The sequence below is a fragment of the Varanus komodoensis genome, unplaced genomic scaffold (assembly GCF_004798865.1).
Source record: "Varanus komodoensis strain SLA01 unplaced genomic scaffold, ASM479886v1 scaffold4, whole genome shotgun sequence".
NCBI classification, from domain to species: Eukaryota; Metazoa; Chordata; class Lepidosauria; order Squamata; family Varanidae; genus Varanus; species Varanus komodoensis.
The window spans coordinates 50,019,887-50,034,003 of NW_025335941.1; the positions used below are offsets into that span (position 1 = coordinate 50,019,887).

The 14,117-nt window shown below is 38.8% G+C and overlaps 1 protein-coding gene across 2 annotated transcripts in view; it reads right to left on the reverse strand.

Annotated features, from left to right (window-relative positions):
• Window positions 1-14,117, reverse strand: part of DDX10 (DEAD-box helicase 10) — a 176,044-nt gene that overhangs the window by 54,695 nt on the left and 107,232 nt on the right. Inside the window, exons 15-16 of one of the 2 annotated variants that reach the window (XM_044441436.1) lie at window positions 11,911-12,072; window positions 11,721-11,770 (exon numbers count right to left, since the gene is read on the reverse strand). In XM_044441436.1, coding sequence (XP_044297371.1) covers window positions 11,735-11,770; window positions 11,911-12,072 — 198 coding nt within the window. In that variant the 3' untranslated portion in view covers window positions 11,721-11,734. Of the gene's footprint in view, window positions 1-11,720; window positions 11,771-11,910; window positions 12,073-14,117 lie in introns of those variants that run through there. The other variant, XM_044441435.1, reaches the window with a different exon arrangement.

Genomic DNA, 14,117 nt, shown 5'->3' on the forward strand with positions numbered 1-14,117 from the left:
GGGAACTGGTTTATGAGAACATGTTGCTCCAGTCCTCTTCCAGCTGCATTGGCTGCCACTTGAATTCCAGGCCCAGATCAAAGTCCTACTATTAAAATTTAGTGCCCTAAATAGACTGGGGCCAGGTTATCTGAAGAAACACCTTATCTCATATGCATGTACCCAGACCATAAGGAACCCCCTCCAAAGAAAGTTAGGAGAGAGTGACTACCAGAAGGGACTTTTCAGTTGTGGCACCCCAGTTACTGAATGAACTCATAGAAATATAGAACAGAGCGAGTCAGAAGGGGCCTCTTGGGCCATTTAGTCTGACCCCTGGCTCCAGCTGGCTCCAGCCAGCTCCGCTCACAACATGCCAACCATGTGCATGTCTAGCCTATCTTTGAACACCCTCAAAGAGGTGCACCTGGCACCTACTATGTACTCTTTTCAGTGCCAGGTGAAAACCTTTTTCTTTTCCTAGTATTTTAACAGTTAATTTTTTAACTTTAGTTTTAATATTGCATTGTGTGAACTTAAGTGGACTCTGGAGGATGGTGGAGGACAGGAAGGTCTGGAGGAGTGTTGCCCATGTCCATGGGGTCACGAAGGGTCAGATAAGACTTCGCAACTAGCACCAGCAATATCTTGTACTGCTGCTTTACCTCTGTGCTGATTCGGTTGCAATTCCTGTGATTTTATTGTCTTATGCTAACTTTTTTCCTTCTTGATGGCATTTTTTTTAACGTTTGTTAACCACCCAAAAAGCTTCAGCTATTGGGCAATATAAAATTAAATATTTATTTAGTTCAGTAACACAATGGAAGGGAGGGATTTAAAGACTCAAAACAAATAGCAGACAAAAGCCACAGCTACTCTAGCTAAATCAGAGGTGGCATGGACTAGCCCTGCCTTTCTGCCCATGTATTCCACAATATATAGGCCATTTACTTGACCATCCAACTACGACTTGTTCAATTTGTATGCATTTCATATAAGAGCCTTGGCCCCATAAGCCAGAAGTCAATTTTCTACCTCCTCCAATCCAATTCTGTTGTGACCTGCTTTGCTGTAGCCTGTCAACCCATGTCACTGGATGGTTTTGCTGAAAAACGACTTGGTCCCTTTAAAATGCTACCTCTGAAAAAGGAACGGGAGACAATAAATCTACATTAACTGACCTGGGAGGAGTGTGGGGTGGGGAGAAGAGAAAAGCTCAGATAGCTGACAAACCAGAATAAGATGAAAACATCTGAAAGAGGACAACATGAAAAATTCAACAGAGGAAAGATTCTTCTGCACAGAGGGTAACAGAATAAACTTGTGCTATTTTGGTGATAGTCATTTGCCTCCCTCATCACATCAATCAAGTATAATTGAGCGAAATGGAAAAGACAGGATGCAAATCACCATGTGCCACTGCCATGCAAGCTCTGTTCATTTCATGGAGTCTTGCATGGGAATCAGGTGCAAGCCCTGCTGGTTTGAGTAGCAGTTACAAAGCAGAAGGCACTTGGTATTCTTTACCTATCCAGAGACTTGCCAAAGAGGATGGCTAATGGGAGGACAGAAACTGTGCAGGTGGGGCATGGAGAAACTGCATTTCATGGACCAGTGGTAACAACATATGGCAATCCATTAGCAGGAGGACAGATGGCAACCTAATATATGTAATGATAGATAGGAAGTGGGGAGAAACTGGAAGCAGAAAAAGATGACGCAGGCTTTACAAAAGCTTGCTCGTCTATCTGTAAAGGAGAAGGTGGCTTTCTGAAGGTACCATCCACAAAAGTAAACTTTCGGAAAGTTCACGCAAGGACCAATACTGTCACTAGGTCCCTGTTCATATAAAAGAGATGTAATGTTACATTGTGGGAGAAAAGGGAAAAAATATGGACCCTTCCAAGAAAGAATGTAAGAACAATGTCACTGAGATTCTCTTTCTTTCAAGAAAGCATCCATGGAATACATCTTTACAAGACTAGACTTTAAGCAAAGAACACCGCATTGGGTGTGATGGAAGCAGGCAGAAGCTCCAAGCTAAAAAGAGTGCTGTGCTGTGCTGTGCCAGAAACCTGGAGGAGGGAATAGACAAGAAGAAACACGCCAATCATAATCAAACCATTTTAGTTAAATCTGCTTCAGCAGGTGGCTCATATATTTTGTGACTAGGCTTTTATCTGCAGACTTTCACAAGACGTACTATCACCCAGATCTCCAGATTCTGCTGAACTACTGTAAGTTATTCAAGAGGCAGTGCTTTCTTGGAGATTCTATGCCCATATTTCACACTAAGAATATGAGATTCGCTTTGCTACACCATAACTGATTCTCACAGAAAGAATTGGTGATTAAAATCAAACTATTTGTTGTCCTGAAAAACAGAACTACTGAATTCAGGGGAAGCATTGTAATTTATCATGTAATAGTACTAAGAGGTTAATGTCTGCAGTTTACATTATGGTCGTATTGTATATATCTGATGGAAAACAAACAAGAAAATAGTCCTGTCAGGTAATTCATATTTTGGACATATACACATACACTGCAAATATGGCACTACTGCCACAAGGCCAATTTCAAATATTATAACCATTTGTTTGGTTATAATATAATAATATGTCAGACATATTCTGACTTATATTCAGGATATGTCTAATTCTACCACTCCACTATCCATCATGATATTGTCTGACACTGCTCTGTTAACTGTTGTTGCCATGTTTTTGATTATATTACATTGTTTTTATTGACTGCCATGTGCATTTTAGTGGTAAAATTAATTATATTAAGTAGTGTGTAAGTAATATAAATAACCAAGAATAATAAAATATAACAAATGAATTGCCTCTTATGTGAGACAGGTAGTTTTGATACGCCATTCTGCAAACACTGCTCATTCTCAAAAGGTCTGCCTTCTCTTTGTAAAGACATGCTACTCACAGTGTATTTTCCACTTACAACAAATTATACCTGCCGCTCCCTCTCCTTCCCCCACCCTCTATCCCAGTCTAAATGCACACATGCCAACAGTTTGGGTGCATAGTTAAGGACAGCACCATTACAACTAACAAAAAATCCACATGAGGTGACAAGAACCTGCTGTCTGACTGGTTGCTTGCACAGGTAACTAGTAAGCTACCAAGCAAGACATTGTAGCATCCCATGAATACATGGAGGAAACCACCCTGCTCAAAATGAGGATAACCCAGACAAATAGCACTATTAAGCATTTCTTTGGAGCAGGGTTCCTAAGCCTGGATCCCTGATGCTACTGGATTAGACCTCCCATCACTGTTGACCACTGGACATTCTAGTGGAACTCAACAGCACTGGGGGATCCAAGGGTGAGAATCATGCCTTAGGAGAAAGTGTGATGTGGGTACTTTACAGAACAGCAGAGTGGCAAAAGCCATAGCCCTGTTTGTCCAACAAGACAAACATGATGCAAAAATAACAGTTGGTCCTGCACAGGGGAAACAGTAGCAGTGCCAACTGGAGGTGGATTTTGAGCAAATTCAAAGGGGAAGTTAACATTGGAAATCCCTATTTCCTGCTTTTCATGAGCAAGTTTGTGAGGCCTCAGGAATCAATTCTACATAGTTCACGAGGTTAAATTCCAGGCTCACTCTCTTAAATCAAGCACGGATTCTCCAGAACATATGGTCATGACACTGATTACATGACCATTTTGTGAGCCGCCCCGAGGCTTTGTTGTGATGGGGGCAGCATAAAAATGTTTTAAATAAATAAATAAATGACCAGAGTGGCATAGCTTTTGAGCAAGACATGGGTTCCACAGACCCAAGCTAGCTGAAATCATTGTATATTGAGAGCACATTGGTACATGAGGGAACAAATTACTGCTCTTCAGCTCATCCTCCATTCTCTGTAACACTCTGCACTGCTTTGACTGAAAATTTCAGCTGCAGCATTCTCTAGAGTAACTTTCACACATTACATAACTTGTTCTGTATCAACTCGCATGGGGAATGACTCGCAGAACTTATTCCGTTATGTTTAAAAGCTGTAGCCTAAGGGTAAATTGGCAATACAACACTGGATATTCACTCCTTAAAATTAATCAACTATCCACTGCATTTTTAAAATAAATGTAATTTTGTATGCACACAATAAATTTTCTCTATTTGAAGAAAGGGAAAATGTAATTTTCTAATCATAATTAATACATGACCTTAATATTTGCCTGAGGCTATTTGACAGACCGTACCTGGTATTTTAAGGGATGGGGCAGGAAGAGACACTACCAAAGTCTATTTGAAATGAATTAAGAGAAAAACAAGTATAGCTTCTCAAACATGCTTAATTTTCTTCTCATCAAAGTGAAAAAAAATAGAATGACTAAACCTTCTTCTAAACAAAAGAAAAAGTAGATATTATTCACAGAAAAAGTGCAGAAGGTTGGGACATTTATCATAATGGCAAAACTCTACAGGCAAGTGGGATTTAGGCAATTCTCCAGACTCTTGACAGCCAATACTTTGAAGACATGCTGTACTTCCTAAGTATTTTAATATGCTTGCCAACATGTCACATCCGTGGTACTGTCAAAAAAGAAAAACCCTTAGGAAAAAAATACCCAAAGTAGGTGAAAGTATTGCAGGCAAGATTATGAATACGTGCACAAAGAGAGGAAATTCTTTCTGCCTTTGCATGGATTGGAAAGAGGACACCTTGACAGTTTTAAGAAAAGTTATTCTCTTTACTGCAATACTGAACAGCCACCTGAAAGTTGCAATTTTGTCATTTGGTACACATTAGGTAAAGCAAGATCAGTTAATATGTAAAATCCATGTGTCTTTCCCTGAGACTTGCTTTGATTATTTTCCCTGTTTCACTATAAAATTCAAAGGCCTCACTGGCGCTTAAAATTGGATGCAATTTTGTAATAGCATTATCTACATGGGTTTCCAAAATCTGGAATATCTAAAATCTTAGTGGTTTAGGCTAGATTAGAACTGGAGGCATGCTTTAGATTCAAAGCATCATCTATGTATTTTCTTAATCAGTTTACAGAATAACGGGCAGGCTTTTTCCTTGCAACCCTAGGAAAGCCCACTGAATAGAAATTAATACAAACTGTATTGTAACAGTATAGGAGTAGCAAGTACAACAAATCAATATAAAATCTATACATTATGGCCAAGTTGAATATAATTTGGAGGGTTTGCATATTAAGGTTTGTAGTTTTATGACTGTATTTATAACTGTGCCAGTATTATATGGTGGTGCGAGTGCTGGACTTGGGAAATAGGGATAACCATAGCTATGAAGTTCACTGGGTGACTTTGGGGCAGTCATGGACTCCCAGTCTAACCTATCTCACATGGTAGTTGCTATGAGAATAAAATGGAGAGAAAGAGAAATTTGTAAAGCTACCTTGGGTTCCTTGCAAGAAGATGGCAAATGGGCTGTAAATACATTTCAGTAATAATAAAAACAGAAATGAAAGATAAGGCACACTTTTAAAATTACACACACCAACTTTTCAGTATGGAAATATGTTTAATTTCTTCTATAATTTTTGCATGAAGAATTCCTGAACACCACACCACCACCAACCCCAATACACCGGACCAGAATGAATGGATTCTATCAATATATTTTGAACACAAAGTGCTAAATAAGTTTGGAAAACTCAATGCATCTCTTCATTTTAGCCTCTTATACTGATAATTGTTGGGATGCCTGTAAGGCTCCTATCTCCAAGCTTACAGGAATCCAATACAGAGCAGCCTAATGAAATCTCTGCTCTTTGTTCCTCTTACAGGGTGTCTCCCTAGACTGTTTTTCTCTCCATCTAAGCAGGAATGTCTGAGAAGGGGAGGGAAGGAGGCAGAAATGTCCTCCAGTTAGGCATTTTAGTCCAAGTCCTTCCAAGTACTTCAGCGTAATCTCTTTTACACTGGAATGTCCCTGTTGATTTCAAATCTAATCCAATCTTCATTGCAAAACTGGTGATCAATTCATTCTGTTTTCTACTACCAAAAGTCAGTTGGACTTTCTCCTGACCATTCTCTCAAGTTCTGTTTCAGATGCCTACAAAGTCTTCCTATGGCATTTTCCAAAATTAACCATTCTAAAAAGGGATGATTAAATCACAGAAAGCGCATGTAATAACTAGGGGGTGGTAGAAAGAAGCTCCCACCTCCTTAGCCAGCATAGGCAATGGCCAGAGATGATGACAGTTGTTAGCCAAAACTTCTGAAGGACTGCAAATTGTGAAAAGCCTGAGTGAAGAACAACAAAGTTTACAGCGCAACTCTTGACTCTGCCATCATATCTCAGGCTCAGCTCCTACTGCCCATTTGCAATATAGATGAAATAATATGGCAGTACTTTGCAAGATTGTTGCAAGTATTAATGAGATAGCTGGGTAAAATACTCCGGGCACTCAAAAAATGCCATATAAACATTAAACTGGTATTATTCATCTTTAAAATCTATCCCATGGCTAATAGGAGTGTTTATGAAGTTGCAATTGCCTAATATTAGAACTACATTTCCTGTAGGAGCTCTTATAAAAAGTCCCAAGAGCTTCAGCTGTTGGGCAGTATAGCAATGAAATTAGCAGCAGCTGCAGTGATAATAAGAATAGCAGCATCTTACTGTGTAAAACAGCTCTGCCCTTTATTTGATACAAGGCACTTCTCATTAACTTTCAGGCAAGCGCCTGTTTGAACACTGCAAAAGTGCAGAAAGCAAAATTGATTTGTGTTTTATTATGCTCTTCATAATTTTAAGCACCTCTGTCAAGTCTATTAACTCTTCTTTCAGGGTTATGTACTTCAAGTCTTCAGATTTACATGGAAGTTCCATTTTCCTTCCTTCTTTCGTTCTATTGGACCTTTTTGATTTTCTTTCTGGCACTGCTGTGGGAAAGTGAAGTAGTCAAACTTACGAACTTCTACAATAGAAAAGGATATCTGTCCGTTTGTCCTTATCTGTCACTCCCATAGCTCTAAGACTATGAAACCTAGACACTTGATACTTGACCTGCACACACCTTTTTATTCAAACGTTATTTTAATTGTTAATATTAATTATTTATTTTATTCTTTGGCCAGGGTGACTTAAATTTTGCTGTTATACTGCTAAATTATATTGTTTTATATTATGTTATTTATTTATGATTGTGAGCCGCCCCGAGGCTTCGGTGCATGGGGCAGCATAGAAGTCCTCTAAAGAAAGAAATAAAATAAAATAAAATAAAATAAAATAAAATAAAATAAAATAGGAGAACACAGGGATATGTATTTTAGGCTTAGATTATTTTAAAAATCTATTAGTTTTATTTAATTTAAATCTGCCCAATGTGCCCATGTGCCTACAATACCTCTTTAGCCACTGGGGGATAACCCTAAATACAGATGGCTTTGCATTCTTTACAGTTTGAAGCCAGTGGAGATGAGCAGACAAAGAGACAGATTTGCAGGCTCTCTCACTGCTGGAAGAGTGGAACATTAGGATTCCGTATCTTGTGCAGAAGTCCCATTGACACAGGAGGCTCTCATCTCCATGAAATTGCACTCCACTAGTATAACACAACAAGACTCTCACTACCCCTTCTTCCATAGTTAAACTTCTTTAGAGAGCACCTATAAAGTTATTACTTGTTCTTTAGATTCTGATCTTGGTAGCATAACTCATAAGCCTGAGTTAAAAATCAGGAAATGTAGCATTTGTTGCCTTCATATATAATAATATCTACTGTTTATGGGGGATTTGAATGATCTCTAAAGTACAGGCTTCAACTCCTTTCAAGTCATATAAACCCTATCTTAACAATAAGCATTTTGATATCCCAAATATTTGTTTGATCTAAGTATTTAGTCCTATATTTGTCATTAGGATACTTTTCCAACCATGAGGAATTTTAGAAAACAGTAGCAAAACTATTTATCTCATTTTCTTTTTGAAATAGCAGACAAAATCAGTTTTAATATTTAAAAACTCTGAAAAGGAAAGTAAAGCAATTCAATTTCAAGGGCATGTGTTAATGAAGAAGCATGAAATGAGTGATTGAAATATTATAAATCAATGCGCCAGCTCACTGACAAATTCATGAACTCTGAAAATTAAGTTTTGGTACTTCAATTGCCAGAACCAGTTATTAAACGCTTTATCAATCAGTCCTCCAGAACCCTTATGCTTTTTATAATGCATAAATGTACAACTAGCATTAATTTAACATTTATTTTGGGGTTTAAAAGTGGTTTCAGCAAACAGTTATGATTAAGATTTTCTGAGCAGAACCCCAAAACATTTAACATCACAATCCAATATGGCTCTCCATAACCTTCTGAACTTGGATCATTACAGGTATTCCATCCAGTGCAGAAAGTACAGACTCCACACTTGTGCCTTGCAAAAGACTTAAATTTTGATTTTGGCTACCAAGTCTTCTGCCCTGGAGCATGAGCAGGGGAAGCCAAGGCACTGCCAGGATGCTACATATGCCGTCTCCTCTCCTTCTTGCCCCAAACAGCCAGAACAGTTCTTTCCACACCAACTTTAAAGGCACTCCAACTTGAGAGTCTCAACTCTGAAGCACGTTTCCAGGGACAATGTGGGACTCCAAAACCTTTTAAGGTTGTCTAAACAGCATCCACTGGTCACAGGATTGTGCCTTGAGAGTGCCATCCTTATTAAGATTTTTATTATTGTACTGAAGGAATATGCAATGGATTTTATTATCCTTCATAAAATGAAGGAAACCAGAAACAGTAATACAAATGTACTGGGGAAGAGTATTGATAAAAGTATGTAAGCAATTCTTGATTTAGAATGGTGCTGTCCTTCTTGTACTGCATTTTGAAGATTCCTGGATAATGATGTGGTTTTCACACAGAGATCTGACAATAAGTTCTATCTGAAAGCGAAGGAAAGGTATTCCCTTTGGAGAACGCACATTGGTCTGCAGATTTATATTTGACAATTTTGCTTAGCATCCTTATAAATTATTTAGAAACCTTACACATATGTTAATAGTAAGTCTCAAAGAAGCTCCATATAGTAACTGTGATTCTAAGAAAGTTAGGGTTAAGTCCTAGCACAATAAATTATGAAGGCTCCCCATCCCACCCCCAATGCAAAGCAGTCTACAGATGAAGCAAATAGATTCATCTTGCTAAGCATTCTTGTGGATTATTTAGAAATCTTTCACATTTGTCATCTGGCAACAGACATTACCAGAATACTAGACAGCAACGCAAGGCACAGCTCAATGCAGTACTATACATTGGTTCCTTGCCAAGAACAGAAAATTTATGCCAAGTTCTCCTAAAGCATTGTTATACACTCTATCACATGGAGGAATAATCAAGATTTCCATTTTGCTTTTTTTTTTTTTTTTTTGCTAATTTGCATTATTGCATGCTTTTTGGAGGGGAAGGAGGGCTTGCATATTTATCCTTCCTCTATTTATCTTTTAATTGTCTTTGTATTCCACCCGTTTTCTTACAAGAAGCCCAAGGTGACTTCCATAATCCTCTTATCCATTTTATCCTCATAACAACCCTGAGCTTGTGATGGTTTTTGGAAAATGCTTTCCTTAGAAAAATGTACATATTAAAAATGAGCTTTTTGAAACAAAAGATAGGTTTTCACACTTTAGTCAATGGGGGGGGGAATACCCTTTTTTTTTAATGTGCAGCTAAAGGTTCATTTTTGGGAATGGCAAAGAGACAGAGTGCCAATGTGGAACTCAGAAACCCTGAGAAACTGGGGGCCACTGGTTGTCCAACCTCCAACTGCACAACATCGTTAAATTCTGTGCTTCACCACGACTTCATATCATTGGCTGCTACTGCTGGGGCGGGTGCAGGAAGGAAAGCACCACTTGACCTCATCATACATTTCCATTAATCACAGATGATGCAAAAGATGGAGGGGTAAACATATCTGGGGAAGGACAACAGGGAGTAGGCTATCTTCCTTCAAGCTGCGTTCACTAGAATTAACTAGGAGCTCAGCACTGCATCTTCGCTGACACAGCCACATGGGGCAGGTACAGATAAAAAACAGAGAGAGGGAGGCTCACAGAAAAGAAAAATCAAGACTGCTGTTCCAAAGAAAAGAGATATAAATAATTGAGAAGTCCTAAAGACGTGGTGGACACCAACGTCAAACGATAATTCAGTCTGTTACCATGACAGCTCAAAGACATGCACATTCAAGGCACTGCCCTGTTGGGATGAGAGGAGGAAGTATAAATTTCCAGACTGCAGAATATTTGAGAATTAAGAGTTATTATCATTATAGAATAATCGAGAAGATCATGGATCTCTCTCAAATCCAATAACCGAGTGGATTTCTCATGGACCATGAAGATATTGTGAAAACCAAAAGGGTAGGAGCTGGAACACTACAACTCCCCAATGCAAGAGTTGAGGACTAGCTTGAGCAAAAACTGATCAACTATGCCCAACGCCCACATGGTCAACATGTATCACACGCACTGATAAATCACAGCAGGTATATCTGGGTTGATTATGCAAGACACTAAGACTAAGTCAGATGCAGAAATGTCCCTTCACTAGCCCCCACCACCAACCAACGCTACCCTATCTACTGTGGCTGCCTGTAGGCAATACATTATACCCATTGTCCAAGTATACATTGTCCATGAAAAGTGTACAAATGGCCATGAGCAATAGAGAGAGGGAACTGCAAAGACAGTAACATGCTACTGGGAGCAGGAGGGGACAACAATGACACAAACAGCAATACTAGAAAATACAATAAGCTTAGCTCAATAGCCAGAAAATAAGTCATTTAGGAGAAGACAACTGTTAAGGATGCAGTTCTTGTGGCACTCAGAAACCAGGGGGTGAGGGAAGGCAGGAGTGCTGTTCCAAGGGAAGAAGGTAAAAATGGAACCTAAAAGTCTTGGCTTTTCAGGACTCTGACGGAGGCTCTGTGTGAGTGTAGAACCCATATACGATGTGATACACAGAGATCACTTTAGTACTTTTCTTTAGGTTCTTTGAAAGACAGATGAATTATTTGTTCTTATATCTCTGACAAACAGGGCACAATCCTGATAAAGGGTTTTAGTTGCTATATCAACATAAATGCTATAAATAACAATAATGTGAAGGAGGAGAATGATCAATGGGCAGTTACTAGAGAGAATGGCATTTATAACTATTGTCTGCTGTCAGGTTCTCACACTTTAAGCTCTGCTTTATGACAAATAAATGGTCCAGAAACAATCCTCACATTTTTATAGCCTACAATTTAAGGATTTTTTTAAAATGGCCAAATAGGGAGTTTAAAGCACTAGCACTAAAACTTTACATTACAGCTAAAATCAATCATATTATAGCCATGACATTTTTGAATAATTCATTACAATTTCTGATAGTTCTCAATCACTTCTATGCAAAATGCAGGCATTTAAATAAAACGTAATATGCCAAAGACTTCACTAATGCAGGTCTCTCTAATCCTCATAGTTGTTGGCAGAGTACCCTCCACATTCTTTGCTTCAAATATTGACTTCCCCTCTACTATGGCTCTCATGTAAACAAATTTTGTTATCAAAATTTGGCTGTTAGCCAGACATCCTGAGTGGTTTTGTTGTTCTGCATATTTGCTTCTACACTACTCTGATAACATTTGGAAGTGGAACATCACACAAAAGTGGCAATGTCGTCTTCAATAACGACCACATGTGAGAGAGAAAAAAACCAGTTTGCTGTGCCTTCTCCTCCTACCTGACCTCCTTGGTTCATACTTCTAAGCAGCATAGGAGGTGTTCTGAGTGCTATAGAATATTTAAACAAGAAAGGAAATTAACCAAAATGTTTCATTATGCAATATTCAGGCATACTGAAACTTTATGCACATGTTAAACTTTCACAGCTTTTCTCTAATCTTCAAGAAACAGGAACAATCTTGACTTACCCTGTGTTTTTCTTTAATTTTCTTTCTGTATTCTTCTTTGTCAAATTTGTCCTCTGCCTGCAGTCTCTCTTTTGCTTTGTCTAGATTGATTCCATTAAAACTGTCATCATCTTCTGCATTGTCATGAACATATTTTTGTGCTGGTGGCCACTGCTGAATTAACTAAATCACAGGAAAAAAACATGACAGCATTATTACATTACCTCTACTTTCAAAGTCCAGAGGCAAGTGTGAATCTTTATGAAGTCAGTATCATTTATATACAAGAGACAAGCTTTGGGGTACCCTAAGACTTGGAGAAACACACAGAAATATTTAGGGAGGAAACCTCTGATCAGGGAAGAATGCCAAACAGCCCAATAAGGACTAGATATATTGAGTAGGACTGAAGGACTTGTCACAGGAGAATGGAATGAAAGGAGAACGGAATGGAGTATTCTGGAGAACGGCATCTCTATTTTAAAAGACCGACACAGATGACAGAAAGGCCTCTGCTTCAGCCCTGGAGAGGCCTTGCCAGTCAGAATAGAGCATACTGGGTTAGAGCAGGGTTGGCCCATCTCAAAAGGCAACTTGTGTTGTAAAATTATTTGCTGGTTTGGTCCAGAAAAATAAGAAGGATACACAAAATAAAATAGTCTTGTACTGGGGCAACTCTGGTGGCTCAAAGGTCAATTTGCAGAGCGCTCGTGAGAATCCTTCTTGTTATGTATAGACAGAGACAGATTCTCTCAAACATACCTGGTGTTTTATCACACAGACCGTGCACTAGATTTGTTCAGAGGTGATCTAGGAAATTGGATGGCAAGGCAATTCGATGCCAGCCTACACCAGAGCAAATGAGTTGTTCAGATTGAGTCATCAGGTCTGCAGGACCAGAAGGACCCCAACTGGCTTGTGCTGTCATTTAATCCCACAGTCCTAGTAGCTGCATTGTCACCCTCTCCCCACCTGCGGTAGGCGTGTATTGTGCTTGGGTACCATGCCTAAAGCCTCCAGTTTGACAGGTAGGTGCCTGGTATTATCACCTGAAAAGGACAGTTTAAAAAAGCATGTGAAGATGACATCTGTGTGGTTCAAACATTATTTTAATCAGGAGGTGATGATTCAGCACAAGTTGATTGCCCAGTCCAAAGCTGCCAGGAGTCTTCAGCCTTTTCAGGTCAGTGGGGCTATTCGCAAGTCTGGTAGAGAGTTGAGATCAATCTCATAAAATGTCCCCCATGGATGCCTTATCCATTCATAAAATGGCTGCCATGGTGAGCATAGCTTAGCACAAAACACACATTTTCTAAAAGGAAAACTGGTATGGGTAAAAGAAAAAGAATTTGCCCAGGACTTAGAAGATTAAGGTGGAATCTGGGGTCCAAGACACAAAAATACTCCATTGAGCCCAAATAAAAATGGGACTGGAGCTGACTATAGGCACAATGTGTCCATGTGTCCTGTGCTGGAGACTGTACATGTGATATATTCGAAGTTAGGTGGAAGAAGAGAGTGCAGTAGAGGATTGCACTATGGAAGAGTGCAAAAGTTAAAATGGCAGGGCAGGTAGATGAACCAGATACTATAATGGAAACAGGAGATTTTACTAGGTTATGAGAAGCAAACCCCTTCAAAAATGCAGCATAGAGAAAGGGGAAACGGAAGAGGCAGTGGATGTGGCGAATGTGAAATCTGGTATGCAAAAAATGCAAAGCACTAAGAGATAATACTCCTCATAAAATGCTTATTAAACAGGCTAAAATTTATAAAGTGTATTTATAAGTGCTTTATAAAGTGTATTTTAAGCATGTGTTTCTTCAAACTATATCACATGCACAATGACCTAAATATGCCTTTAATTTTTTATTTCATTTTACTTTCCCTATGAGATTAGCTCAGAATATCAACAGAACCCATACTGCTATTTCATATTCTGAATGCAGCATTGCATTCAACATGATAATTCCTCACCAAATTCATAAAAACAAGCCTTAATACATCGACCCAATTATAGAAACTGACAGTTCAGCATCCAGGGCTGCCACAGAAACACATTACAGAGCTTCCTTTAAAAAAGAAAGAAAGGAAAGGAAAGGAAAGGAAAGGAAAGGAAAGGAAAGGAAAGGAAAAGATGAAATGAAATGAAAAAATAAAGGAACAGAAAGGAATAGAAAGCAAAGAATGAAATTGTAGTAACCTTCTACCAAGCTACTACAATAACT